At 43.6% G+C, this 26,489-nt stretch overlaps 1 protein-coding gene across 1 annotated transcript in view; it reads left to right on the top strand.

Annotated features, from left to right (window-relative positions):
* ZC3HAV1 (zinc finger CCCH-type containing, antiviral 1) overlaps nucleotides 1-26,489 on the top strand; it is a 54,579-nt gene that overhangs the window by 5,781 nt on the left and 22,309 nt on the right. Inside the window, 6 exon segments of the mRNA XM_014466665.2 lie at nucleotides 13,826-13,961; nucleotides 15,084-15,333; nucleotides 20,696-21,778; nucleotides 22,216-22,302; nucleotides 23,818-23,941; nucleotides 25,695-25,869. Coding sequence (XP_014322151.1) covers nucleotides 13,826-13,961; nucleotides 15,084-15,333; nucleotides 20,696-21,778; nucleotides 22,216-22,302; nucleotides 23,818-23,941; nucleotides 25,695-25,869 — 1,855 coding nt within the window.

The following is a 26,489-nucleotide window of genomic DNA, read 5'->3' as shown; positions in this document are numbered from 1 at the left end:
ACATTTTCTTTATCCTTTCATCTGTCCATGGACACTTAGGTTGTTTTCATGTCTTGGCTACTGTGAATAATGTTGCAATGAGCATGGGAATGCAGGAATATCTTTGTGATAGTGATTTCATTTCCTTTAGATATATACCTAGAAGTGGGAGGGAAAGATGGAGGGGAAAAGAGAGAGAGAGAGGGAGACTTTCATGTGAGAGAGACTCATTGATTGGTTTCTTCCTGCATGAGCCCTAACTGGGGCCAGGAATAGAACCTGCAACCCAGGTACGTGCCCTTGACCGGGAATCAAACCCACCAAGACCCTCTGGTGTGTGGGCTGGCGCCCTAACCACAGAGACACATTGGCCAGGACTGGTATTTCTTATTTTAATTATTTGAGGAACCTCCATGCTGTTTTCCACAATGGCTGTACCAGTTTACAATCCCATCACCACTGTGGTACATTTGGTATTTATTTTTCTCATTATTTTTCTACATACGTGTGTGCCTATAAACGTCATCAATACCAGATGTATAAATTTTTGCTTTGTTTTCTCTTGTTTGTGCAGCATGATGTTTCTGAGACTCACCCCTAATATACAGAGCCCTATTTTGGTACCACCTTGAGAACTGGGCAAGATGGACTTCTGCCCTGCACCCTCTGCTCTACAGGCCCTAGTTCCAGCCCTCCTCCAGTTGTGTCCTTACTTTTTGAGGAGCCCAGGAGGCCAAGGAATGCCTCATCACCTTCTCGGCCATGCTCTAGTTGCTGGGACCCTGGAATTCCCAAGCCTATTTCTGGAGCTTGTGTGGGCTTCTTCCCCAGGTCTTCATACATGTGGAAGAAATTTGGCTGGCATGTCCATTGCCTTTGCATGATTGCATGAGCAGTGTGGCACAAGAGCCTGGGTTGGGAAGAGCCTAGCTGAACTTTCTTCATTCTGTTGTTTCTTACCATAGAACTCTGAGGTCTGAGAATTCTAAATTCCAACTCGGCCTTCCAAGTCATTATAAAAGTACTAGAGGCCCGGTGCACCCGGTGCACGGATTCGTGCACTGGTGGGGTCCCTTGGCCTGGCTTGCACCCTCTCGCAATCCAGGACCCCTCGGGGGATGTCAAACTGCTGGTTTTGGCCCCATTCCTGTAGGCCAGGCCAAGAGACCCCAGGGCCTCTAGTATGCATATAAGATCTTTGGTTAATCTCTTCCCACCTTCCCCCCTCCCCTCTTCCCTCTGAGATTCATCAGTCTGTTCCATGTGTCCATGCCTGTGCATTGAGCATCTGCCCCCTGGTGGTCAGTGTGCGTCATAGCTACCAGTCGAATGGTTGAACAGTCGCTTAGGCTTTTATATAGATAGGAAGATAGAACATGTTTTATTGAACCATTTCTTAGCTTGATTAATTAGTTTTAAGTATTTAGACACTTGGTGCATGGACCTCTATTTTATTTTGCCCCAGTCCCACAGATTTTAGGAGAGTGACTGCTCTAGTTCATTCAGATGTATAGCTTTCTTTTGTATGAATGTACACAATTTGCATATAAATTTTCATATTATTAAAGTGTAGATTTTTTAAAATTGTTTTATTGCTTAAAGTGTTACAAAGAGTATTACATATGTCTCTCTTTTTTTTTTCCCCGCCCTTGACAATCCCCTGGCCTCCCCTACCCCCAAAGTGTAGATTGTTTTCAATTTTTTGCTATAACAAACCGTGATGCGTTGGACATTTTGATATATCTTTCCTTGTGCACACATGCAAGAGTTCCCTAGGTATCTAGTAGTGAATATCCAAACTTAACCTTTTTAAAAAATGTTTTTATTGATTTTTAGAGGGACAGAAAGGAAGAGACACAGCCCCCACTGGAGATCGAGCCCACAACCCAGTCATGTGCCCTGACCAGCAATCCAACCGGCAACCTCTTTGTGCATGGGTTGACGCTCAACCACTGACCCTCACTGGCCTGGCTGTTTCCATTGATTTTAGAGAGAGGAAGGGAGAGGGAGAGACAGAGAGAGACATCAATGTGAGAGAAACATGGATTGATTGGTTGCCTCCTGCATACTTCCCAAGCATGGATAGAACCTGCAACCAGAATTGAGCCCACGACCCTTCGGTGCATAAGAGAATGCCCATCGGACTGAGCCACACTGGCCAGGGCTGTATACCAAGTTTCATCCCTGCAGAAGAATATGAGGGTCCCTTCCTTCATTTCCTTGCCAATTGATATCATCAGCTTTTTAAAATTTGTTCTAAAACCAGGAATGTGAAATGTACCTCATTGTGGTTTTAATTATTATTATTTTAAAAATATATTTTTATTAATTTCAGAGAGAAAGGGAGAGGGAGAGATAGAAACATCAGTGATGAGAGAGAATCATTGATCAGCTGCCTCCTGCACGCCTCCTACTGGGCATGTGCCCTTGACTGGAATCGAACCCAGGACCCTTCAGCCCGTAGGCCGACGCTCTATCTACTGAGCCAAACCTGCTAGGTCTGGTTTTAATTCTTCCTATATTCTGGCTTGTAGCTCTTTTAAGTCACATTGCTTGTCTTACTTGGTGTCTACTTCTTAGTAGTTGCTTATTTGCTTTTTTTTTTTTTTTGTCATCTTAGTTCTCTGTCTGTAATAGACTTTATTATTATTATTTTAATTTCTTATCATTGCAAACTGTATATAGTTCGGTGGCAATAAGCATACTCATGATGTTGTGCAACCCTCACTACCGTCTAGTTCCAGGACATTTTCATCTCCCCACAAAGCCATGCCCATGAACAGTCACTCCTCTTCCTCTCCCCAGCCCATGGTCACCTCTGACCTACTGTCTTTGCAGATTTGCCTATTCGGGATGTTTCCTCTAAATGGAATCATACGAGATCTGTTGCATTGTGTCTGGCTTCTTTCACTTCGGTTTGCCTTTTACTTTTGTATGTCACATGTCATTTGTGTGGGTGTATTTACCCAGGAGGTGTCTTCCTGGAAGTTCCTTCTGTTGCTCATTGTGCTCTGTCCGTGCAGTCATGTTGTTAGGCCGATGGCCTTGGGGACCTGCCATTTTCTGTGACATCAAGGCACAGATGTGTGTACCCTGTAAGAATGATTTGGAAATTTTCTTTTATTTTTTATGTTTTTGGTACGAGAACATTTATTTGTTAAATCACAGAGACAGAAGAAGTAGTTTCTACAAGAAATGGGCTTAGGCCAGGCCAATGTGGCTCAGTGGTTGAGCGTTGACTCATGACCCATGATCCATCAAACCAGTTCCATTCCCTGTCAGGGCACATGCCCAGGTGTCAGGCTTGATCCCCAGTAGGGGGTGTGCAGGAGGAAGCAGATCTTTCCATCTCTCTATCCCTCTCCCTTCTCTCTAAAAAAAAAAAAATCAATAAAAACATATTTATAAAAGAAGAAAGAAATGGATTTAGGAAGCAAGTAGGAGGTAAAGGAATGGCCCTTGGAGCTTGGGAGTGAGGAAGCTAATGGTAACCTGCCTGGGGCAGGGAGGGGGAGGGGGAGGGGGCCGGGGGCGGGGGCGGGGGAAGGGGAAGGGAAAAGGAAAGGGAAAGGGAAAGGGAAAGGCATGGGCTGGCTCCCAGGAGGGAGTGCTCATTTGGAAATTTTTCTCTTTATAGATTCTCTGAGTTTATTTTAATTTGATCCAATTTGACTATCATTTTCTGCAGCTTTCTGTAAACAGTAAGAAACCACGACCTTATAAGTGATACTGAATCATGATAAAATCCAAAATAGTGATAAATAGGCATCTGATAACAATATTTTCTACTTTAAAAAAATAATTCTTTATTGTTGAAAGTATTACATATGTCCTCTTTTCCCCTCATTGTCCTCTCCCAGCCTGCCCCCGCCCCCCAGCCTCCACCCCCTCCCCCATTGTCTGTGTCCATTGGTTATACTTATATGCATACAAGCTCTTTGGTTGATCTTTTATCCCCTCTCCCCCCAATATTTTCTACTTTTAAACAGAATATAGTGATGGCAAAAATAAATATTTACAATAAGTATAGATTTGTTTTCCTTCTATAAAAGGCTTCTAAAATGCTTACTGTTTCTGACCACATTTACTTCCAAACATGTATCTGTTGTGACCTTTACCTGTAGGCTACTTTGGAATTGGCAAGGCCCCAAGATGGGGTGGGAAAGGAGTAAAAGAATCCAGAAGGACCAAGGATATCAGGCCCAGTGAGAAATCAGTTTCACCAAGTTGGAGCAGGGGAGCTGAACTAGGATTGGAAGGAGAGAGTAGAGACCTATTTTATGATCTTTTAACACTCCCCTACTGAGAAGAGACTCAATATATTTCAGACCAACTCAGAGCATCAGGTTAAGAGACGTCATCTAGAGAGAAGTAGTTTCTGAACAGTTTTGATTCCTTGCCCGTCAATAGAGGAAATTTTGATTGTGTACACCTATCCTATATAATAGAGGAATATGCAAATTGTCCGGGGCGCTATAACATCACAACTGCTCAGCAGGAGGCATGCACAGCAGGAGCGGGTGGGCGGGGACTTCCATCACTAGGAGGCCTTCCGGGCCCAGCCCAAGGCAGCTCCCAGCGGAGGTGGCCCCCACGTGGCCTGGCCCGGAGGCCGCCCGACCCAGGGGTGGCCCCCGGCGGAGGCAGTACCCGGCAGAAGTGAGTGCAGGCCTGCCCAGCGCTAACGTGACACTGCCTGCATGCATCCCTGCCCAGCGCTGACATGGCGCGGCCTGCGTGCGTCCCCGCCCAGCGCTGACATGGTGTGGCCTGCGTGCGTCCCCGCCCAGCGCTGACATGGCGTGGCCTGCGTGCGTCTCCACCCAGCACTGACATGACGCTGCCTGCCTGTGTCCCTGACCTGGGACGTGGCGCTGCCTGTGTGTGTCCCCGCCCAGTTTATTAATAAATTTGTATATTATTTTCATATACATTTTACTAATTTTTTTCATCTCTGACACTTCTATTATAGAGAAAGGGCAAATAGCAATATTAAAATATTTCCTCTAATTAATTCCCTTTTAATGTGCATGAATTTTGTGCACTGAGCCACTATTTATGTATATATTTATTTAATAATGTAATGTATATGTCTTTTTTTTTTTAATCCTCACCCTGAGGACATGCCTAGAGAGAGGAAGGGGGGGAGAGAGAGAAAGAGAGAGAGAGAGAGAGAGAGAGACAGACATTGGTTGGTTACCTTCCCTATGTGTCCTTACCTGCGATTGAACATTGTGGTGCACAGGACAATACTCAACCAACTGAGCCACTTCAGTCGGGCATAACTCTTAATTTGTATATTAAACATTTGATACATTTTTACCTTTTAATAAAACTTTAAAGTCAACCTTATTGAGGTATGATTTACATACAGTAAAACGTACCACTTAAAGGTACAGTTGAAGAGCCTTGACAAGGGGATACACTCATGTAACCACCGTGGTCAAGATAAAGACGATTTCTTTCAGTCCTAAAGGCTCTCTGGTGCCCCTTCTAAATGAACCAGTTAACTGCCTCTCCCCTCAACCCAGCCAATGATTTTTTCACTCTTTTAGAAAATAAATGAGAGTTGCAACACTCCCCTCCTCCCCCCAGTGCTGATGGATCAATCCTGGGTGGCCCCCAGCGTTGGAGCAGTACTTCTGGAACATTGCTGTATATCTGGATCACCTGGTGGGGGGTGGGGCGAGCTTATTAAAATGCAGCTCCCCAAGTCACACATCAGAACTTCTGGTTCAGAAGGAGCTGGTTGGGCCGGGATCTGAATCTGCGTTTTAACATCACCCTGAGGATTTCTTTGCAGAGGCTCAGGGATCACACTTTCAGAACCAGGATGTGAGGATCACTTCCTGGTAGAGTGAGAGGCAGGTTTTATGTGTGTGTTCTTTGCGGAGGGTCGGGGGAGTGTTCTTTAGTGCAGAGTGAATGAAGATGAAGAAAGTACTGTTTTCTCCGAGGTTAGGTGACATATTCCTTGCTTCTCTATGGTACTGTTGTAGTGTACCCCTCGAATCACACAAGGACGCCTCAAGAAGTCTAATTAAGGTGCCACATTTTTTTCAAAGCCGGCGACTACATGGGGGCAAATGCTCTCCAAATCTCATAGTGCCTGAGTGAGGGCAGTAGCCATCTTATAAAGGCAAAAACCACATCCTGCTAGACATTGGAATGTGGAATTACCTTGCGAAAGCAGTTTTACAGAAGCAGAATTGAGCAAAGTTAATAATCCTTAAAGGTTATCTATAGTTTCAGCTCCTGGAGCCACTGAGTCACCAGAAAGTATTCCTGGAGCCACTGAGTTAAGGAAAGCAATTTTGTGGTTCTGGTCCTCAGACACGGGAGAATAGCCTTTGTGATGTGGGCTGGCAACATAATGGGGTGATTTATGTGAGTTTCCAGGTCTCAATCTGGAAACTGAGGTAACTACCCTATTGTTTAAGCAGGTGTGTACAGAAGCCAGAATAGCAGGGATAAAATTCAAACAGCAGTTTTTACCGAGATGAATGTTACTATGCTTCATTGCTTCAGTACAATTGACTGGCGATACAGGAAATGAGGACATTCCGGTCACCCCATCAAGAATATTTCTTGAGCACATGCTTTGTGTCGACAGTAAACTATTCTGAAGCTTCTGCCCCTTCCTTTCTCACTAAAAGAAATCCTCAAATACGGTTAAGCAAGTTAATACTTCTCTCTATTTTAATATTCTTAACTTCCCAGTAGATCCATGTTGGAAGCTTGGCAGAGGGAGAAGGGGCGTATACAATGAGAGTACCTTGTCTGACCTGCTTCGTCTAATCAAGATTTTGGCAATACTGCCACCACCTCCTACTCTACTCTTGCCACTCCCTACACTTTTTCTCCCTCCTGATATGGATAGCACCCAAACTTTGCTGCCCATTGGAATCACTTGCAAAATCTTTAAAAATTACTGATGCCCGACTCCTACCCCCTAGACATTCCGATTTAATGTCTGACATGGGTATTGGGATTTTGTAAAAATCCTCACCTGAGCATATGTATGTTGACTTTGAGAGAGAGGAAGGGCAAGAGAGAGGGAGACATAGATTCGTTGTTCCACTTACTCATGCAGTCACTGGTTGATTCTTGTATGTGCCCCGATGGAGGAGACACTCCGCAGCCGCTCACCTGGACGATGCTCTGACCCACTGAGCCTCCGGGTCAGGACTAGGGTTTGTTTCATGGATAACATATTATTCTTTAGACCGGCGTTCTCTAGATTTTCTCTCTCACACATCCTTTTTCACCTGGCTTATATTATGGTGAGCTAGTTCCTGTTTTCTGTGCAAATTAAGTACCTCTTTGTTTTTACCAACCCCCCCACCAGGTGTTGAGAAGCTGAGAGGGTGAGGGAGAGACGGGAAGGAGTATTTTGATACAAATGACTGTAAAAAACACTAGACTCTCCCTTGGTTATTATCTTTCCACCGTTGGTCCGTTGTGGAGCCCAGAGCTGCTGCTGTGTTTACCGACTTGTGACATGGAAGAGACCCGTTCAGGAACCTAACCCACAGTCTAATCGGACCATTGCAGCCTTGGTTCTCAGCCCCGGGGCCCCACTTCCCGTCGAGCTAAATCGGCCTCTGAGGGTGTGGCCCAGGTTGAGGTATTTCCAAACACTCCTGGCAACCTAAGAAACGCTCAAACCTGTAGAAAATCTGTATGAGTTTAGCTGAGCCAAACTGACGACAAGGGAAGCAGAATCTCAACGGACTGAGAAAATGCTCTGCAGAATGGCAGTTTTGCATCTTTCGACATTACAATCAAAGGAGGAAGTGCACGGGGGTTACCGGAAATCCACTGGTGGTAGATTGGGAAGGCGCGAGAAAGCAGAGCGGGGAAAATCTCTAGAATTGGATAAAAAGTAAAAGGAATAGATACATTTTTTTACAGAGGTGGGTGGAGGATAGGTCACGGTTAATTAACATAATAATAAGGTGAAGATTTGTGGTCTTTGCTCTGGTGTGATTGTGCTTAGAGTGGTGGGGGAAAGGAAATTATTTTGATATTCCAAAGAAATGTTACCGTAAATGCAAAAAAACAAAAAACCGCAGACTCATTAAGGTAAACATTGACCTTTGTTAGGGAAAAATACTGGCCTAGGACGTGACTACCACCACGAACTGTTTTAGTTAAAAAGTTACAATTGCAGACTACCCTATGTGGCTACTTTTGGTCTCTGAGTTTGTAAGGCTGCATGTAGGCCTCCCTGAGCTTGTCAGGTTTAGTACGTGGCGCCTTTTTCGTCCAGGGATGACACCAGCCCGAAGGTGGGGGAGGATGTATCTGCCAGGGTTAAAAGAACATTTTGTTTTGTGGCTGGAAGAGCAAGGTGAGGTCATTTGTGTTTAAGCGTTTGGCCTGAGATTCCTGAAAGAAACAGTTCTGCCTCTTTCAAGGCCTCCTCTGCTGTTTTTAAAGGCTATCTTTTATCCCACCTCTTGCTGCGTGAAGTTTATCTGCAAACAATTGTTTTTCCCTGGGCAGTTCACCATGGTTTGTAGGCGAGCTCTTTACTGTGCTAGGAGGTGGGGAGTCCTATGGCTGCAAACCAACCTTGTGGGGGACCCCATTGTCCTTTGTCAGAAAAGGTTGAAAGGTTCAGCGTGGGCTGGGGTCACGCACCTATGACATGAGGCTATAGTGTATCAAAAAGTTTTTATTTCAGGCGTCTGGGTGCAGACTGGGCTGAGTCCGATAAAGAGGAGTCAGCAGAGAGTGTAAGAAGAGGGGAGACTTTTATCAGCTGTTGCTGGCTGCAAGCAGTTTGGTGGTTGGCTGACATAAGGGTCTGGTCCTTCGTTCCTCCCACCGCCAGGTGTCCTCTGGTTTATCTGAACTATGCGGTGCTCAAGGCTGCAAGTTTGTGCAAGATATCCGCTAAGCACAATAAGTTTTCCTCTGCCCGATTTTATTCTCTTTAACCCTTTCAAAGGTAATCTTGAACCTGGTACTTAATTGGACCAGCAGCCTCAGCACCACCTGGTAGCTTGTTAAAAATGCAAATTCCCTGCCCTAGCCGGTTTGGCTCGATGGATAGAGCGTCGGCCTGCAGACTGAAGGGTCCCAGGTTCGATTCCGGTCAAGGGCACATGCCCGGGTTGCGGGCTCGATCCCCAGGGGGGGGGGGGGGGGGGTGCAGGAGACAGCCAATCAGTGATTCTCTCTCATCATTGATGTTTCTAACTCTCCCTCTTCCTTCCTCTCTAAAATCAATAAAAATATATTTTAAAAAAATGCAAATTCCCATTCCCATCCCCCAGACCTCTCTCTCTCTCTCTCTCTCTCTCCCAGCAATCTGTGTTCTTACAAAGCCCCTAGAGCCGTGGTTCTTACCTTCCTAATGCCGCGACCCTTTAATACAGTTCCTCATGTTGTGGTGACCCCCAACCATAAAATTATTTTCGTTGCTATTTCATAACTGTAATTTTACTACTGTTAGGAATCGTAATGTAAATATCTGATATGCAGGATGTATTTAGGCGACCCCTGTGAAAGGGTCGTTCGACCCCCAAAGGGGTTGCGACCCACAGGTTGAGAGCCGCTGCCCTAGAGATTCTGATGTAGGTAAAAGTTTGAGACTCACGCAGTAGGTCTGGGATGGGGCCTGAGGATTTGCATTTCTGACAACCTCCCAGGTGATGCTTGTCCAGGGACCTCTCTTTGAGAACCACTGCCTTAGAGAACCCCAAGAAGCCATGGGAGAGTCTCACACTATTTCTTGGCTTAAGCCCACTAGCCAATACGAGGGACCTGGAGCTGGGACAAAACGATCAGAAGAAAGTGCAAAGGAAGCTTCTGCCACCTTAACCCTGAGCATGGAGGCATCAACCTGCTACACCCTCTCTATGGTTTACACCTGTGGTCGGCAAACTGCGGCTCGAGAGCCACATGCGGCTCTTTGGCCCCTTGAGTGTGGCTCTTCCTAAGCCTTAGGAGTACCCTAATTAAGTTAATAACAGTGTACCTACCTATATAGTTTAAGTTTAAAAAATTTGGCTCTCAAAAGAAATTTCAATCGTTGTACTGTTGATATTTGGCTCTGTTGACTAATGAGTTTGCCGACCACTGGTTTATACGCATCCTCTCTCCTTGGACTCTGCTCTCAGTTTTCCATTTAGTACAGGGGCTTAAGTAATCCAGAATGGTGCTTTTTTTCCTTCTTTTTTCCTTTCTGACTTGGAAAAGTTTCAGATGTCTATTTTTGTTTGTCCAGATTAGGTTTTGGTTTGTGTTTTGAGATCTGGGTATTTGAGTCATCTTTGAATTCTCATTTTACCCAGCCTTAGTTTCCCAAAGTAAACAGTATACTGTTACCTTAGGATTATTGTGACAAATAAATTAAATAACAAAGTTCCTGTCACTTAGTGAATATGTAATAAATGTTAGTTTCTGTACTTCCGGTCTTACCCCCAAATAGGTGAGCACAATCCCACCCCCCACCCTGTGGCTGATCAATATGCTGAAATTAGGGCAAAGATAGAGAAGTCTAGGGAATGTGGGGAAACTGAGCAGGGTTTCCGAGGGACGGGGTGGGGGGTGGGGGGTGGGGGCTGCAGGTCAGAAACCAAGGCTAGACATAGATGTTGCAGACTGAGGCTGGGTTCAAGGTGCGTATCCTGGAATCTAGAGGAGCGAGCGGTTTGCCCGAGGATGGAGAAGGGAAATGAGAAGTGAAACTGGATGGGCAGCGTGTGTTGGGTGGGCTCTTCCTCAGGCAGGAGTGTCCTGGCTGGGCTTGGAAAACCCTGGAATGCAGGCTTCCAGCAGAGGAGCCCCCATTAGGCCGCCTGGTTGCCTGTAGTATTTAGAGGAAATGCTGACTCCAGGGACCTTGGAAGTGCCCCACTCCTCCGTTAGGACATGACAGACACCTAGTTGTGACCAAAGCTGTGTCTCTCTGGGACCTGGAGAGGGCTGGGTCCTCTTCTATGACCCTTTTTAGGTGGCAGGAGAGGTGCCATAGTCTTGGCTCTGTGTTCAGGATGTCTGGATTAGAGCTAAAGGGAAAAAGATTCTTAATTCCCTCTGATAAACACTTGTTACTTATCTCCCAGGCAGAGGGCAGAACCTGTCTAGCTAGTGGTGGGGTGTTTCAATGAGGTTCTTTTCAGCTCCATATCAAGAGGATCATTAATGGCAACGGCCAGTGGAGTGAGATGCCCTATGAGGTAATGAGGCTCACACACATCCTAAAGCTGTGATGGAGGGGCTTTCTGTTCTGGGCTGGAGGCTGGGCCTTTCCTGCTGTAGATTCTCTTCAGATCACTCCCTCCCATGGGGCTTGAGGGAGTGATAAGGTGGAGTCTTCGCCCAGCTGCTGAGGGCTCTGGGTGGTGAGGGTTGCTGGGGAGCAGTTATCTGAAACCACAGAACCCAAAGCAAGCAGAAAGCTGAGGTCAGCCTTATCTAGAAGTGCCAGAAATGGCTGAAAGCCAGGGCCACCTGGTGGAGAAAGCAAGGGCCGCCTGAGAAAATGGCTGGGATAGAGGCGGTGCCAGAGCCTGGCTAGCTGCCCTTGACTTCTCTGAGAAGCAGGGTGCGTGGGAGGGCTGCAGGGTTGTAAGGGGGCTGGCGGTTACCGATTCTGTGATTTTTCTCATGAAGGCTCCACTGCTAGATCTGAAGGCAATTCCAGAGAATATCAGAAATGCCTTACACACAGGCGGCAGCAGAGAATGAGTGACTTTCAAAGATGAATTCTTAGAGAATAACTTTTACCTTAGATGTTTACATTTAAAAACAAATGATCAGTTTCAGCAAGATCATTTTGCAAAGTCATTGGCATTTCTTTTTTCATAGTAATAATGAACTAAAAAAATAGTGGCAACAGATAAATGTTTACTATTTGGGAAACGAAGGAGAACTGTTAAAGAATTTAATTCTCAATAAGGAAAATAGAACAAGGCAAATAAATGGCAATATTTATTAAGTGCAAATTAAAAATATAAGTCTAATTCATACCTATTTGAAATAGCAAAATAATAAAACTCAATGTTAATGTGCTTGTGGGGAAATAATCACTCTCACATATTGGTATGTTTTCTGGAGAGCAGTAGATCCAAATGAAACACAAGCTGCCAAGAAAATAATTGTGTCCTTTGGGGAATACTCCCAAAGGAATAACCCCAGGAAAATAACAGACAGGAAGAGAGGTTATTTGTATAAAGGTAATTGTAGTCACACTATTTATATAGTGAAAATCTGGCCATAACCTAACCACCTGATAATTTGATAATGGTTGTGCAAACTAGAAAATAGAACATCCCATCATATATATTTTTTATTGATTGATTTTGATTGGTTGCTTCCTCTTTTTAAAAAATATATTTCTTTATTGATTTCAGAGAGGAAGCAAGAGGGAGAGATAGAAACATCAATGATGAGAGAGAGTCATTGATGCCTCCTGCATGCCCCCCACTGGGGATCGAGCCCACAACCCGGGCATGTGCCCTTGGCCGGAATCGAACCTGGGACCCTTCAGTCCACAGGCCGACACTCTATTCACTGAGCCAAACCTAGGGCTGGTTGCTTCTTTTATGTATCCTGACTGGGGATCGAACCTGAAACCTTGGCGTATCCGAACGACACTCAAACCAACTGAGCAACCCCACCAGGGCAATATCCCATCATATTAATAACTATTAAAATCATAAATCTGAGAACTTTGGTGATACATTAGGTAGCATATGTAGATTAAAAAGTGTAATGAGTTTGTTATGTAGACATTGCTAACTGTCAAATTCTTGTTTGTCCGATGAAACTATCAGTGTTCTCAGGGCTTCTCAGTGAGCTAAGTCAGTGCGTCTTGGACTTCAATGTGATTTCATCATTTGGAGATATTGTTGGAAGATGGATTTTGATTCAGTAGGACTAGGGTAGGGCCTGAGATTCTAAATTTCTGACAAGCTCCCAGGTGCTACTGGTTCTCCTACCACACTTTGAATAGCCAAGATCTAAATCTTTGCCACTTAGTATGGTGGCCACTAGTTATATGTGGCTATTCCAATTTAAATTAATTAAAATAAAGTAAATAAAAAATGCAGTTCCTAAGTCTCACTAGCTCTATTTTAAATGCTCAGTAGCCATGTAGGACTTACATCTTGGAAAACTTGGATGAGAGAGCAATCTCATTGTCAGAGAAAATTCTATTCGGGATAGTGTTGACCTACATAATCAAAGACTTAAAGTGAAGGGGGTTTTTATCTCTTTCTGTAGACTTCTTTGAATTCTACCATTAAGAGCTCGTTACATTCCTTTATAGTCACAAATTATACACGTATACATTGATATATAAGATGAAGAAGAAATAAAGCAATGAACACTTTTGTGTAATTAAAATCTTGGATAAATGGAATTCAGTTTTCTCCCTGACTCTATAGTCAGTCCATAAATGTGTTATTCTCATTATTCTTTGTCTCTCGTTGAGCAATCATTTCTAATAAATTGGTTTCAGGTTTTTTTTTAAATATGTTTTTAAAAATTGCTTTTAGAGAGAGAGGAAGGGAGCTAGAGAGAGATAGAAACATCGATGAGCGAGAAACATTCATTGGCTGCCCTCGAAATGTGCCCTGACTGAGGGTTGAATTATGCCCTGACTGGGAATTATACGGGCAACCCTTTGGTGCATGGGAGGATGCTCCAACCAACTGAGCCATTCTGGGCCATCAATTTATATTTTTAAAGTGCGATTTCTAAGCAGGACCAACCTGTACTAGTTATCAAAGGATGTGGGTCTTGATTTCCAATGACTGAAAGTTCCCTGGATGATTTTTAAAAATGTTTGTGAATTGGAAATACTGACAATTGTCATTTTTCCCCCCAGACATTTGTGCAAATATTCTCACGATGTTCTCTCAGAAGCGAACTTTATAGTCCTGAAACGTCATCAGATCTCTGGACTGAACAAAGAAGAATTAGCAGTGCTTCTCGTCCAAAGTGACCCTTTTTTTATGCCTGAGGTAAGTTATGATTCCTTGGTTTAAAAAGCAGGAAGAATATATAATTGGCAGTGTTGTATCATGGATGTGTTGGAGTAAGACCAGGAAGGAACTCAGCACCAGGGCTCTCACGGGGCAACACCAACAGATGGCTTTTGTTGAATGACCTAAGAGATTCCAGCAATTTTACTTCCTGCTTGAAGGTTTATAAGAATTGGAGTCTGGAATGTCTCCTCTGCTAGGCTGCTAGGGAGCCTGGTGTGAGCAAGTGTGATCTGAAAATGCAGTAGTAGGACTAATTGAATGCTTGCTCGCTTTATTTATTTATTTATTTTTGGTTTTTTAAAAAATATTTTTATTGATTTCAGAGAGGAAGGGGGAGAGAGAGAGAGAGAGAGATAAATATCAATGATGAGAGAGAATTATTGATTGGCTGCCTCCTGCACACCCCACACTGAGGATCGAGCCCACAACCTGGGCATGTGCCCTAACTGGGAATCAAACTGTGACCTCCTGGTTCATAGGTTGACGCTCTACCACTGAGCCACGCCAGCCGGGCATCTGCAGACTTTTAAACTAGCGTCCTCCAGTCCTGCATCAGATGGCCTGGCCTCAGGCATAATAATGTTTCTTCTGCCCTCCTTTCAGTAGGAACTACATCTCTGTAGAACTAGATATACCTACTTCCATAGCCATACAAAATTATCTTCTTTGGTTGATCTTTTGAGAAGCTTTGCCACATTCTGTCTGGTAGAGACTTGATTCTGTATTTTCAACAGTTGCAAGTAAGACCCGCCTGACTTCTTAATGAATTGATATCTACAGGTGGGCCTTCCTCCTGGAGGTGCCCTCATAATGTAGGGCTCACCTTGGGTCCTGTTTGGTCCTATCTGTAGCTCACCATTTTACTCTGATTCTTCCAAAGGATTATCAAATTCATATTTCTTTTAGTGAGTCCGCAGGTTCCTTCTGCCCCAAAGTCATGATCAATTGAATATAAGTCATTAAAGACGGTGGCATACGCATGCATTGTCCCCTTTGGTATATGCTTCTGAAATTTCTGTGTAGTCAAACTTGCCTTAATGAATGTGTAGCAGACACAGGAAGGATTTTTGTCTCTGACTCTCATTCTCTCCTCTGTAGATATGCAAAAGCTATAAGGGAGAAGGTCGAAAGCAGATTTGTGGCCATCAGCCCATGTGCGAAAGACTCCACATCTGTGAACACTTCACCCGAGGGAACTGTGGTTTTACCAACTGCCTCCGGTCTCATAACCTAATGGACAGGAAGGTACTGGAGATGATGAGGGAGCATGGACTGAGCCGGGAAGTGGTGCAGAACATCCAGGACATCTGCAACAACAAGCACAACCGGAGAAGGCCCGGGTTGAGAGGTGAACCCTGTCTACTTGTAAAAATATATATGTTTTTATTGATTTTTAGAGAGAGAAGAAGGGAGAGAGAGAGAGAGAAAAACATCAATGTGAGAATCTAACATTGATCGTGCCTCCTGGGGATTGAGCCACAATTTTCATGGTGCATGTGATGACGCTCAATGGACTGAGCCTCATCGGCCAGGGATATACTTTCTACTTTTTAATGGAATAAAGAGAAATCACAAGGAAAGAAAAATCACCTACAATCACTCTACCTCACCACGTAAAACCCTCTTCATTTTCCCTTTGAGACCTTGTCCACATTCATACACAACTTTTACATAATCACAGGGGTGGGCAAAAGTCGACTTACTTACAGCTGTTTGTATGGAAAATGATACAGTAATTAAAAACCAATCAGGTTTTAAAAAAATGTTTATCATTTTCTTTTCTTTTTTTTATACATTTGTGTGTTTGTTTGTTTTTTAAATATATTTTTATTGATTTCAGAGAGGAAGGAAGAGGGAGAGAGAGATAGAAACATCCGTGATGAGAGAGAATCATGGTGGATCGGCTGCCTCCTGTAAGTCCCCCACTGGGGGATCGAGCCCACAATCCGGGCATGTGCCCTTGACCGAAATCGAACCCGGGACCTTTCAGTTCGCAGGCCGACGCTCTATCCACTGAGCCAAACCGGCTAGGGCTGTTTATTATTTTTCTAAAAGCTACTTGATAAAGCTTTTTCTTAAAAAATAAAAAATATATGGTTTTTTTTAGATTAACCAGTTGTTTACATTTTTGTCACAATTGTTTCATCGCTTTCTATCTCTGTCCATATATATGCTCACACGTATAACATTTTTGTGTTTAAAACATTTGAGGTATGCTGTCATCAGGAGACTCCACACCTAAATATCTGAGCATGTACCTCCTCAAGGCAAGGCCATTCTCTTACATAAACCACAATACAATTACCATAGGAATTTTAGCATTAATACATGCAATTTATTTTATTGTTCTCAGTACTGTTTCTTTAAAAATGTGTTTGTTATTTTTTAAGTTGCGGTAAAGTAGAAGATACAATTGACTGTTTTAACCATTTTAAGACAGTGCAGTGGCATTAAGTACATTCATTCACATTATGTGCAAGAATCACCGTCATCCATCTCCAAAACTTTTTTTTTTTTAATATATTTTGATTTTTTTTACAGAGAGGAAGGGAGAGGGATAGAGAGTTAGAAATATCGATGAGAGAGAAACATCAATCAGCTGCCTCCTGCACACCCCCTACTCGGGATGTGCTCACAACCAAGGTACATGCCCTTGACCGGAGTCGAACCTGGGACCCTTCAGTCGGCAGGCTGACGCTCTATCCACTGAGCCAAACCGGTTAGGGCTCCAAAACTTTTTCATCTTCCCAAACAAATTCTGTGCCCATTAAGCAATAACCCTATTTCCCCCGCCCTTGGGAACCATTTTCCTTTCTGTCTCAATGAAATTGATTACTCCAGGAATATCATAGAAATGGAATCATACAGTATTTGTCTTTTTGTGACTGTCTTATTTCACTTAGCATAATGTCTTCAAGGTTCATCCAATCCATGTCAGAATTTCCTTCCTTAAAAAAGTTATGGCCCTGGCCGGTTTGGCTCAGTGGATAGAGCGTCGGCCTGTGGACTCAGGGGTCCCAGGTTCGATTCCAGTCAAGGGCATGTGCCTTGGTTGTGGGCATATCCCCAGTGGGGGGTGTTCGGGAGGCAGCTGATCAATGTTTCTCTCTCATGGATGTTTCTGACTCTCTATCCTTCTTCCTTCCTCTCTGTAAAAAATCAGTAAAATATATATTTTTTAAAAGTTATAAATATATTATGCTTTGGTGGGTGTGCTCAGTGGTTAGAGCATTTGTCCATGTACTGAAGAATATTGGGTTTAGTTCCTGTCATTGGCATGTACCTGGGTTGCAGGCTTGATCCCCAGCTCTGGCCGGGGCACATGCATGAGGAAACCAATCGATGTGTCTTTCTCGCATTGATGTTTCTCTCTCTCTCTCTCTCTCTCTCTCTCTCTCTCATTCCTCTCTCCCTTCCACTCTCTCTAAAAATAAACGGGAAAAATATCCTAGGGTGCAGATGAACAACAACAATAATTGTGTAAAAATGCACTTAATATAAAATTTACCGTCTTGATCATTTCTAAGTGCTCAGTGGCATTAAGTACATTCACATTGTTGTGCAACCAGTCTCCAGACCTCTTTTCATCTTCCAAAACCAAACTCTCAGAATCACTTTCCATTTCCTCCTCCTCTCAGTTCCTGTTAACCACCATCTGGTTTCTGTTTCTTTGAATTTGACTCCTGTGAGTGGAATCACACAGTATCTGTCTTTTTGTGACCGCCTTATTTCACTTTGCATAAGGTCCTCCAAGTTCCTTTAGGCTGTGGCCTGTGTGAGAATGTCCTTCCTTTTTAAAGCTGAATAATATTCTGTTGTATGTATGCCCCACATGTTTATCCACTCATCATAGATATTTGGGTTGCTTCTACCTTGTGGCTACTGGGAATGTGGTAACGCTGTTTTGAACACGGGTATACAGATATCTCTTTGAGACGCTGCTGTCAATGCTTTTGTGTATGTTCTCAGAAGTGGGATTGCTGGATCACATGGTAACTCTGCTTAATTTTTTTGAGGAACTTCCAGACCATTTTCCTCAGTAACTGCACTCTTTTACATCCCACCAGCAATGCACAAGGGTTCTAATATCTCCATCTCCTTGCCAGCACTTGTAATTTTCTGTTTTTTTTTTTTGTTTTTTTTTTTTAATATTAGTCATCCTAATGGGTGTAAAGTGAGCGGTACTATTTCTTAAGCATTTTTATATTGTTTAATGGTAGGAACACTTGCCAATTTTTAATGTCTTGATGAGGTGGATGTTGAAGAGGCGAATTTTGTGAAGCAAACAGAATACATAATTCTAAGATTCTTTTTGTTGTTGTTGTTATTGATTAAAGTATTACATATGTCTCCTTTTTCCCCGATTGGCCTCTCCCTGGCAACTCTTCCCACCCCCCACTCCCCCCATAATTCTAAGATTCTATGAGAGGTAATAAACAATTGAACTTCCTTATATTTGAGAAATGCTTTATAGTTTACAAGGAAAGGACTTGCTCCTCACAGCAAAATAGCAAAGAAAGGCAGGAGTGTTGTTAGCCTCACTTAATGGAGGAGGAAACTGGGTCTTGGAAATGTTAAGTGACTTTTATTGCAAGCAGCCTTAAGTCAGTTTTAGGAGAGTGAAGGGCAATGCTATGAATAAATAAAAGAAATGTTTCCAAGGCCTCACACCACTGGGCAGTGGCAGAACTCGTGTTCTGATCCTACATCTGATGTCTTCTCTCCCGCACCATGGTACTCTCACAACAGGGGAACATCTAGAGTGCTGGTTTTTGGCGTTGTTTTCCAATATGAATTTATTTATTTACTTTTTCTTTTTTAAAAAAATATGTTTTTATTCATTTTAGTGAGAGAGGAAGGGAGAAGGAGAGAGAGAGAGAGAGAGAGAGAGAGAGGAGAGAGAAACATTGATGAGAGAGAAACATCAATCTGCTGCTTTCTGCATGTTCCCTACTGGGAATTGAGCCCTCAACCCAGGCATGTGCCTTGACTGGGAATTGAATCTGACCTCTCGGTGCATGGGATGGCGCTCAACCAACTGAGCCACACCGGCCAGGGTTATTTATTTAAAAAATATTATTTTGTATTAGTTTCTAGTGTACAGCATGTGGTTAGACAATCATATCCTTTACATATTCCCCCCTATTTCTAGTACCTACCTGGCATCATACATAGTTATTAAAACACTAGAGGCCCGGTGCACGGAAATTCATGCACTGGTGGGGGGGGGGGCGGGTCCCTCAGCCCCGCCTGTCCCCTCTCACAGTCCGGGAGCCCTCAGGGGATGTTCTACTGATGGCTTAGGCCCGCTTCCCTCTGCAGGAGGCTACCAGGCTGATCAGGGGAAGGCACTGCCCCCATCACTCCTCTCCTGCTGCCACTGGCGGCCCTCACAGCCACTGCGGCTTTGTCTGGAAGGATGTCTGGTCTATCCGGTCTAATTAGCATATTACCCTTTTATTAGTATAGATTATTGACTGTATTCCCTATGCTGTACTTTACATCCCTTTGACTATTTTGTACCTACCAATCTGTACTTCTCAGTCCCTTCACCTTTTTACCCAGTCCCCTAACCCCCTGCCCTCTGGCAATCACCAGTGTGTTCTCTGTGTCTATGCCAATATGAATTTACTGTATGTGAGAGAGATCTTTATTATCACTTCCAGTTAATCTACTTAAGTAACTACTTTGTTGACAGGAGGAGGATGTTTGCTTTTACTATGTTCCTGCTGCCCTCTGGTTTGGAAGAGAAAAAACCTTCCGTACACAGAATAGCACAACTCACACACATAAACACTCATGCACACTGCACACACCACACATGCATACCACATGCACACACTTCACATACACTCACAAACACATGTGTGTCATACACTTCCTCCTATCTGCTTCCCAGGGATGTGGCTTAAGGTTGTAGAGACACCAATTCTTTTTGATATTGCTTGCTTAAGTTTGGGTATTGGGTGGGGTGGGAGGGAGCAAGTTGGAGAACTTGGGAAACTTTCTAGTTTAAGTGAATTTAGACCTTTACACTGTCATTTCATTTTTTTGGTTTAAGTTTTATGAATTCTTAACTTGTTAGGTACATCCACATCACAATATGAGCAAAATCTAGATGATTTTTGGAAACTCCTGCCTAATTTGCACTAATCTGCCTCTCCATTCACCCTATCAGTGGTGGGGAGCCCCACCTAAGCGTTTGGGGGCTTGGGAGCTACGTCTGAGTCCCAGGAGTGAAGCTAACAGAGCCAGGGTCAGCCTGACCCTTCTTGTTGGCGGCCTGGTGTTTTCTGCTGTGTATGGAATGGCAGGATGCCTTCATCACCATGAATGCCCTTCTCAGGATTTTGACACACCACATTAGGATAAGTAATTTGATAGAACATGGATAGCAAACCTGGAAAGGCTGAGAGGAATTGTAGTCAGAACTCCATCATGTTTCCCAGTTGATAAGGCTCAATGGTTGAATGTCGAACATGAGCCATAAGGTGATTGGTTCCATTCCCGGTCAGGGCACATGCCCAGATTGCGGACTCAATCCCCAGTGGGGGCGTGCAGGAGGCAGCTGATCAATGTCTCTCTCATTGATATTTCTATCTCTCTATCCCTTTCTCCCTCTCTCTCTAAAATCAATAGAAACATATATATATTTTAAAAAGAACTCAATCATTTTAACACTACTTTTCATTGTTTTTGTCTTTTCCTAGGTCCTTCACGTAACCGGGACCCAGCAGCTAGAGGAAGAAGCAAGAGTAGAGATAGGTTCTTTCAGGCCAGTCAGGAGTTCCTTCCATCTGCCCCAGCTTCAACTGAGACACCCAGCACACCCAGTGCAGATCAGATCGGCCGCAGGTCTCCCCGGGATGATGTGCCTGTAGAGGATCTCACCTGCAAGTTCAAGCATTTGGGAAGTCAAGATGGCCCTCAGCCTTCCTCAGCCTCACCCAAGGCCGCCAATCTGGGAGGAAGCAGGCCAGTGGGAGGAACCCAGAGGTTTTCAGAGAATGGCAGTCTAGAGGACCTCTTCTATGACAGTACCGCCAGCAGTCACCTCACTTCTGATTTGACACCCACTTTCAACCAGAAGGTGCCCCCATCCTGGCCGAATGACCAAGGCACCAGTAGAGAGAATTTGTTTTCTCCGAGTCAGGCTGCCTCATATTCTCCTCTTGGTTCTCTGCAAACACCTGACACCGTGACCACCAGAAAAGGTGTGGGCATGCTGTCCCCGGGCCACATGAATATTGAGGGCAGAAGTGGGAATCCAGAAGTCCAGCATTTCCCACTTTCAAATAATAATTTGGATGGGATGGCCACAGATACCATGTCCACGAGATCTTTAAATTACAAAACCGCAACCAGTAGGCAGAGAGAAAATTCATTACCTAGGAATCAGGAAATCAGAACCACTCACCCTACTCTTGACCCCATCATTGTAGATGATGGTAAACACAGAGAGCAGGTATTTTTCCACAACACAACAAATGGCTCGACTAAAGTTATATATGAATCTACTGATGCCACTGATTTTGACTTAACATCGGCAGTCAGAGCCAGAGTCGATAAAGATGTGTTAGGCTCTGCAAGTCCGTATCTGAGACCCCAGATCCTGCGCATGCTGGGGGAGACCACTGCCCACACAGTAGTGAGCACTGTGCCCAAAGGACCACCTTTGACACCTTCCTCAAACAATAGAGCTACAGCCGCTGCGGCCCATGATCGGAACTCTGCTCAAATGCCTGTCACCTCTGCCAGCGAGCTTGCCAGGAGGACACCCGGCTGTGCGTTGAGTAAGTCACTGAAGGACAAAAGGGGCCCCATGTCGTGTCTGCAGCAGAGCCCCTGTGGCTGGCAGTTTCGCTTAGGATGTTCCCCAGCAGCTATTAAAGGGCATCGAGTTTTAGAGGGTTTGAGTTAAGGGGTGGTACCGGTAAGGAGACTGACTTAGAAGGTGGAAGGACCTACCAGTAGAAGAGTATGGAATAAACTGCTACATATATTGAGAACAGGGATGGTTTGACCATGGTTTAAGAAGTCAACATCACTGGCATGTGACCCTAATATTCACGTTTGTTTTTATGGAGGGCTTGTTATGAGCAACACATCAATCAGGAATTTTCTTGACCATGGCCCAGTTTTGGATATTCTCTCCCACTGTGAGATCAGGTGTCTCGATTTTTGGTTTAAAATTAAGATCAGCATACATGCCTCCTCTTCTGTTTTACAGATTCTGTATCTGACGTCACAAATACCATGGATGATCCTGGTTCAAAGGAAATTTGTCTTGACCATCTGAATAAGAGTTGTCAATCTAGTGAGTAACTTAAGGTCTTTCTAGAAGTAGAAACTATTAATAGTGGTATGGCTAACATTTACTAAGCATTTACTATGTGTGAGGCATAGTGCTAAGGACATTACATGCATCTTCTTTAAACTTGACACCAACCCTAGAAATAGGTTCTCTTGCTAACCCATTTTACAGATGGGGAACCTGGAGGCATGCAGATGTTACGATTTTATATGTACAAGTAGGCAGGTTGGATTTTGACCCTAAACTGCCCAGCCTGCCTGTGTTCTTCACCAATGCATGCTAGTATACTTTCTTCTTTTGCAATTCAGTTTTAGGTGAAATATTATGCTCATTCAGGGACCTATCTTTTTATGTACTAAAAACAAGCAAACAAACAACAAATTCAAAAAACAAAGGAATCCTAGCAGACACCCTTTTCAAAATTCATTTCCTGTCATTATTTAGCACTAGAGGCCCGGTGCACAAAATTCGTGCATGGGTAGGGTCCCTAGGCCTGGCCGGCTATCAGGGCCGATTGGGGCCTTCTGGCTGCTGGCCTTCCTTCGTTCCGCACTGCCCCCTGGTGGTCAGCGCATGTCGTAGTGAGCAATTGAACTCCCGAGGGGACACTTTGCATATTAGCCTTTTATATATACAGTGGGGCCTTGACTTACAAGTTTAATTTGTTCCGAGACCGAGCTCGTTAAAGAGCTCGTTAACCCAAATTACTCTATCAACTCAATGCAAAAAATCGGCCGAGAGACAGCTGGTATCTCAAAAAACTTGTTAGTCGGGACACTCGTAAGTCAAGGTCCCACTGTATATTTATTGTCTCTCTTGTGGCCATGCATACTAAAGACACCTGTGCTCCACCGGCCCAGTCATCTGTTGGTCATTCCAGCTGAGGAGCCACACCTGGTCACTGTTCCCTCCCCCCAGGCTTCCTATAGAAATTATTCCCATGGGACTGTGCTTGGGATGAATTCCTGTCCTCTCACTTTGATATCTCTTCTCCCCTTCCTTCCTCTGTCCCAGGCTTGGACATCATGTCTGATTTCGTCTTCTTGATCACTTGTTTTTTTGCCTTTGAAGAGGAGGATTCTGCCCTGTGCTCTCTAATTCAAAAGTCTTTAACTTAAAATTTTCTTTTTCATTGTCATAAAATACATATAGATTTAAAATATATATATATTATATATATATATATATATATTTATTTCAGAAAGGAAGGGAGAGGGAGAGATACAAAGGGTAACTGTACATTTAGAATGACCTCAGATCTTCATGTGGGTAAAGGGACTGTTTGGGGAGTGGAGAATTGTTGTTTTCTGATGAGTCTCTGTGGGTGATAAAGGAACCTGGAAGTACGGTTATGGGGCAGTGCAGGCAGCAGCCAGCATGAGCAAAGGTGGAGACAGACAGCATGTGCCTGCATGCGGTCCTGGCTGTGTGGGAAAGGCAGGCCTCGATGGGAACGTTGGCAGTGGCCTTAGTTGAATTGGTTACAGTCCCACTGAGCCCTCCTCTCTGTCTTTGTAGAAGGCTGCAGCAAGGTTCACTTCCACCTGCCCTACCGGTGGCAGGTGATGAATGCAAACACCTGGGTGGACCTCCAGCCCATGGAGAGTATTGAGAAGGCCTATTGTGACCCCCAAATCTGCATGTAAGTTGGTGGCTGGACTCTGGCTTGTGAGATTCACAGTATCATCAAAGGAAAGCATAGTGTTAGGCTTATGGGAAGAAGACACAATTTTCCTTCAGAATCCCGTTCAAGTTTTAGATAAAAACAGCAAACGCCTACTGAGTTAAGGAAAAAAAAAAAAAAAGAGTGGATTTGAAGTCACGCAGAGCCTGGATAATGCTAGGGATTCTGAGAATATTTGCTGACTCATGCAAAGTAAACAGTGACACGATTATTAGTTTAGTTAATATTTGTCATTGTGTCGTGCAAATAAACACCATGCAGAGGTCGGTTTATATTTCTACCAGATTATGAAAGAACGATTAAAAGTACTAAATGATTACCTCAAAAGAGCCTTTGGCTTAATTTCACAGTTTTAGAATATGATTTGAGCAATTTCATATAGTTCCAGTGCAGAATTTTGTTGTAACTTTTAGCATTTTGTAACTTCCTTTTTGTTTGCTGTTTTCTTTCTCCTAGACCCTGATATCTCTGATTCTGTCAGGGCTGAAATAGGTGATACCACATATGACAATATTTATAAGATGCATTCCTAGTTTAATAAGGAAATTCCTTGGGGGGAAAAACAAATCTCATACATTTCATCATCTGCAAGTTTAGTGAATTTTTGGTGGAGATTCTGCTGCTGCATTTGGCCACTAGAGGGTGGCATCAGCTATTTTCTTGTTTGTAGGTGAATTTCACCCCCTCCCCAGATAAATTTGAAGTAGGGTTTCTTAACCTTAGCACTATTTACTTTTGGACCAGAAAATACTACTACTACTACTACTACTACTACTACTAATATAATAACTTTTTGGAGGGGGTTGGTGTAGCAGCATTGCTGGCCTTTAACCACTAGGTGTCAGTTGTGATAACCAAAGTGTCTATAGACATTGCAAATTCCCCCTGGGGACAAAATCATTCCTGGTTGACAACCACTGATCAAGGAGGTGCTTCTTGGAGCAATAATTCTCAAGCCTTTTAGTCTCAGGACCCACCTCTTTACAGTCTTAAAATGTATAGAGGATCCCAAAGAGCTTCTGATTTTATGTATTATAGCTATCCACACTTATCATAGTAAAAATCAAAACTGAGACAAATTATTGATTCATTTAAAAGTAAATTCATTACATGTTAATATGAATAATATTTAACTACATTTATATAATTACACAGTTTTGTGCACATAGTTATAGCTGTAGATATGTATAACTAAAAATAACCGTTTTCCAAAACAAAAATTCATTGAGAAGAATGACATTGTTTTATATTTTTGGAAATCTATTTTGAAATCACACACGATGTGGCCTCTTGAAAACTCTACTGTGCACCTGTGAGTGTACGTAAGTGAAAAAGGCACATAATGTCTTAATATTATGAAAATATTATTACCTATGAAAAGGTCTTTTGATAGACCTACTGTGAGTTTCTAACTCACTTTCTAACCCTGAACCAGTTTTTTTGTGTGGGCACCGTCTTACTTGGGATAGTTTTTGAGGAAAGAATGCATTTTGTGATACCATTGAATATGTGGGGCAGGCAAGTGACATTACCTCTCTGTGTTTTAGCTGTTTCTTTTATGTGGTAAGACCGGCAGGTGTATCAAGAACATCTGAAGATCCCTTTTAGCTCTAAAATATCAGTTCTGTGCTTTTGTTAGGGAAGACCGGATTGTAGAAAACAGAGGTCAATGAAGCATTTTGATTAACTTTAAACTTTTCCCCCTCGTCAGCATTCCTTTCGGAAATTTAAAAATCAATTTCCAGAAAATGACTTGTGGTTCTGATCCCATCCGACGTCTCTCCACACCTTCGTCCGTCACACGGCCGGATAATTCTGTCTTCACCACAAAATGGATTTGGTATTGGAAGAGTGGAAGTCACAGATGGATTCCGTATGGGGAGAAGGTGAGTTCCGTTCCTCCCCTGGAGGCGCGTGTTTAAACTTGCCAACTCCAGGAGAAAACCATGACTAACATGTTTGACGCCGCCATGGTCACCGATGGAGAGTGGGTGTGGTGGAGGAAGTGGTGCTTTTCACAGTATACACAACTGTATTGGCATTGTTTTCGCAGGCATGTACTGTGATTGCAATTATAAGCAAAGACATATATTATTTTTAAGAAATCGCTTGAGATGTGAGTCCGCTGCATGCCCCCCTACCCTCACTGTCAAGGACTGGGGTGGGACCTTGAGATAGCTTTCTATGTATTAGTGCGTAACTGTACAGATCACGGCTTCCCGCCAGAAAACAGGGAGAGCGGAGGATCAGCAGGCTGACACAGAGGGTCACTAGGGTTCCCTGTCTGAATGCAGGGGAACTTGAGAGGGTGGGCCTGGAGCGTTTGAGGCGTGCCCACGTAGGGACATGCCAATTGGGGTAGACATTTAGAGAAGCAGAGCTTCTCTCTAGTGTCCCTTCCTCTTTTTGATTCATAGGATTAAAAAGAGAGAAAGAGAGTCTGGCTGACGTAGCTCAGTGGTTGAGCATTGACCTATGAACCAAGAGGTCATGGTTCGATTCCCAG

This window comes from Myotis lucifugus, unplaced genomic scaffold, assembly GCF_000147115.1.
Source record: "Myotis lucifugus unplaced genomic scaffold, Myoluc2.0 scaffold_351, whole genome shotgun sequence".
Taxonomy (NCBI): Eukaryota; Metazoa; Chordata; class Mammalia; order Chiroptera; family Vespertilionidae; genus Myotis; species Myotis lucifugus.
The sequence above is the reverse complement of the archived record's forward strand: the minus strand, read 5'-3'. Positions and strand labels throughout refer to the sequence as shown.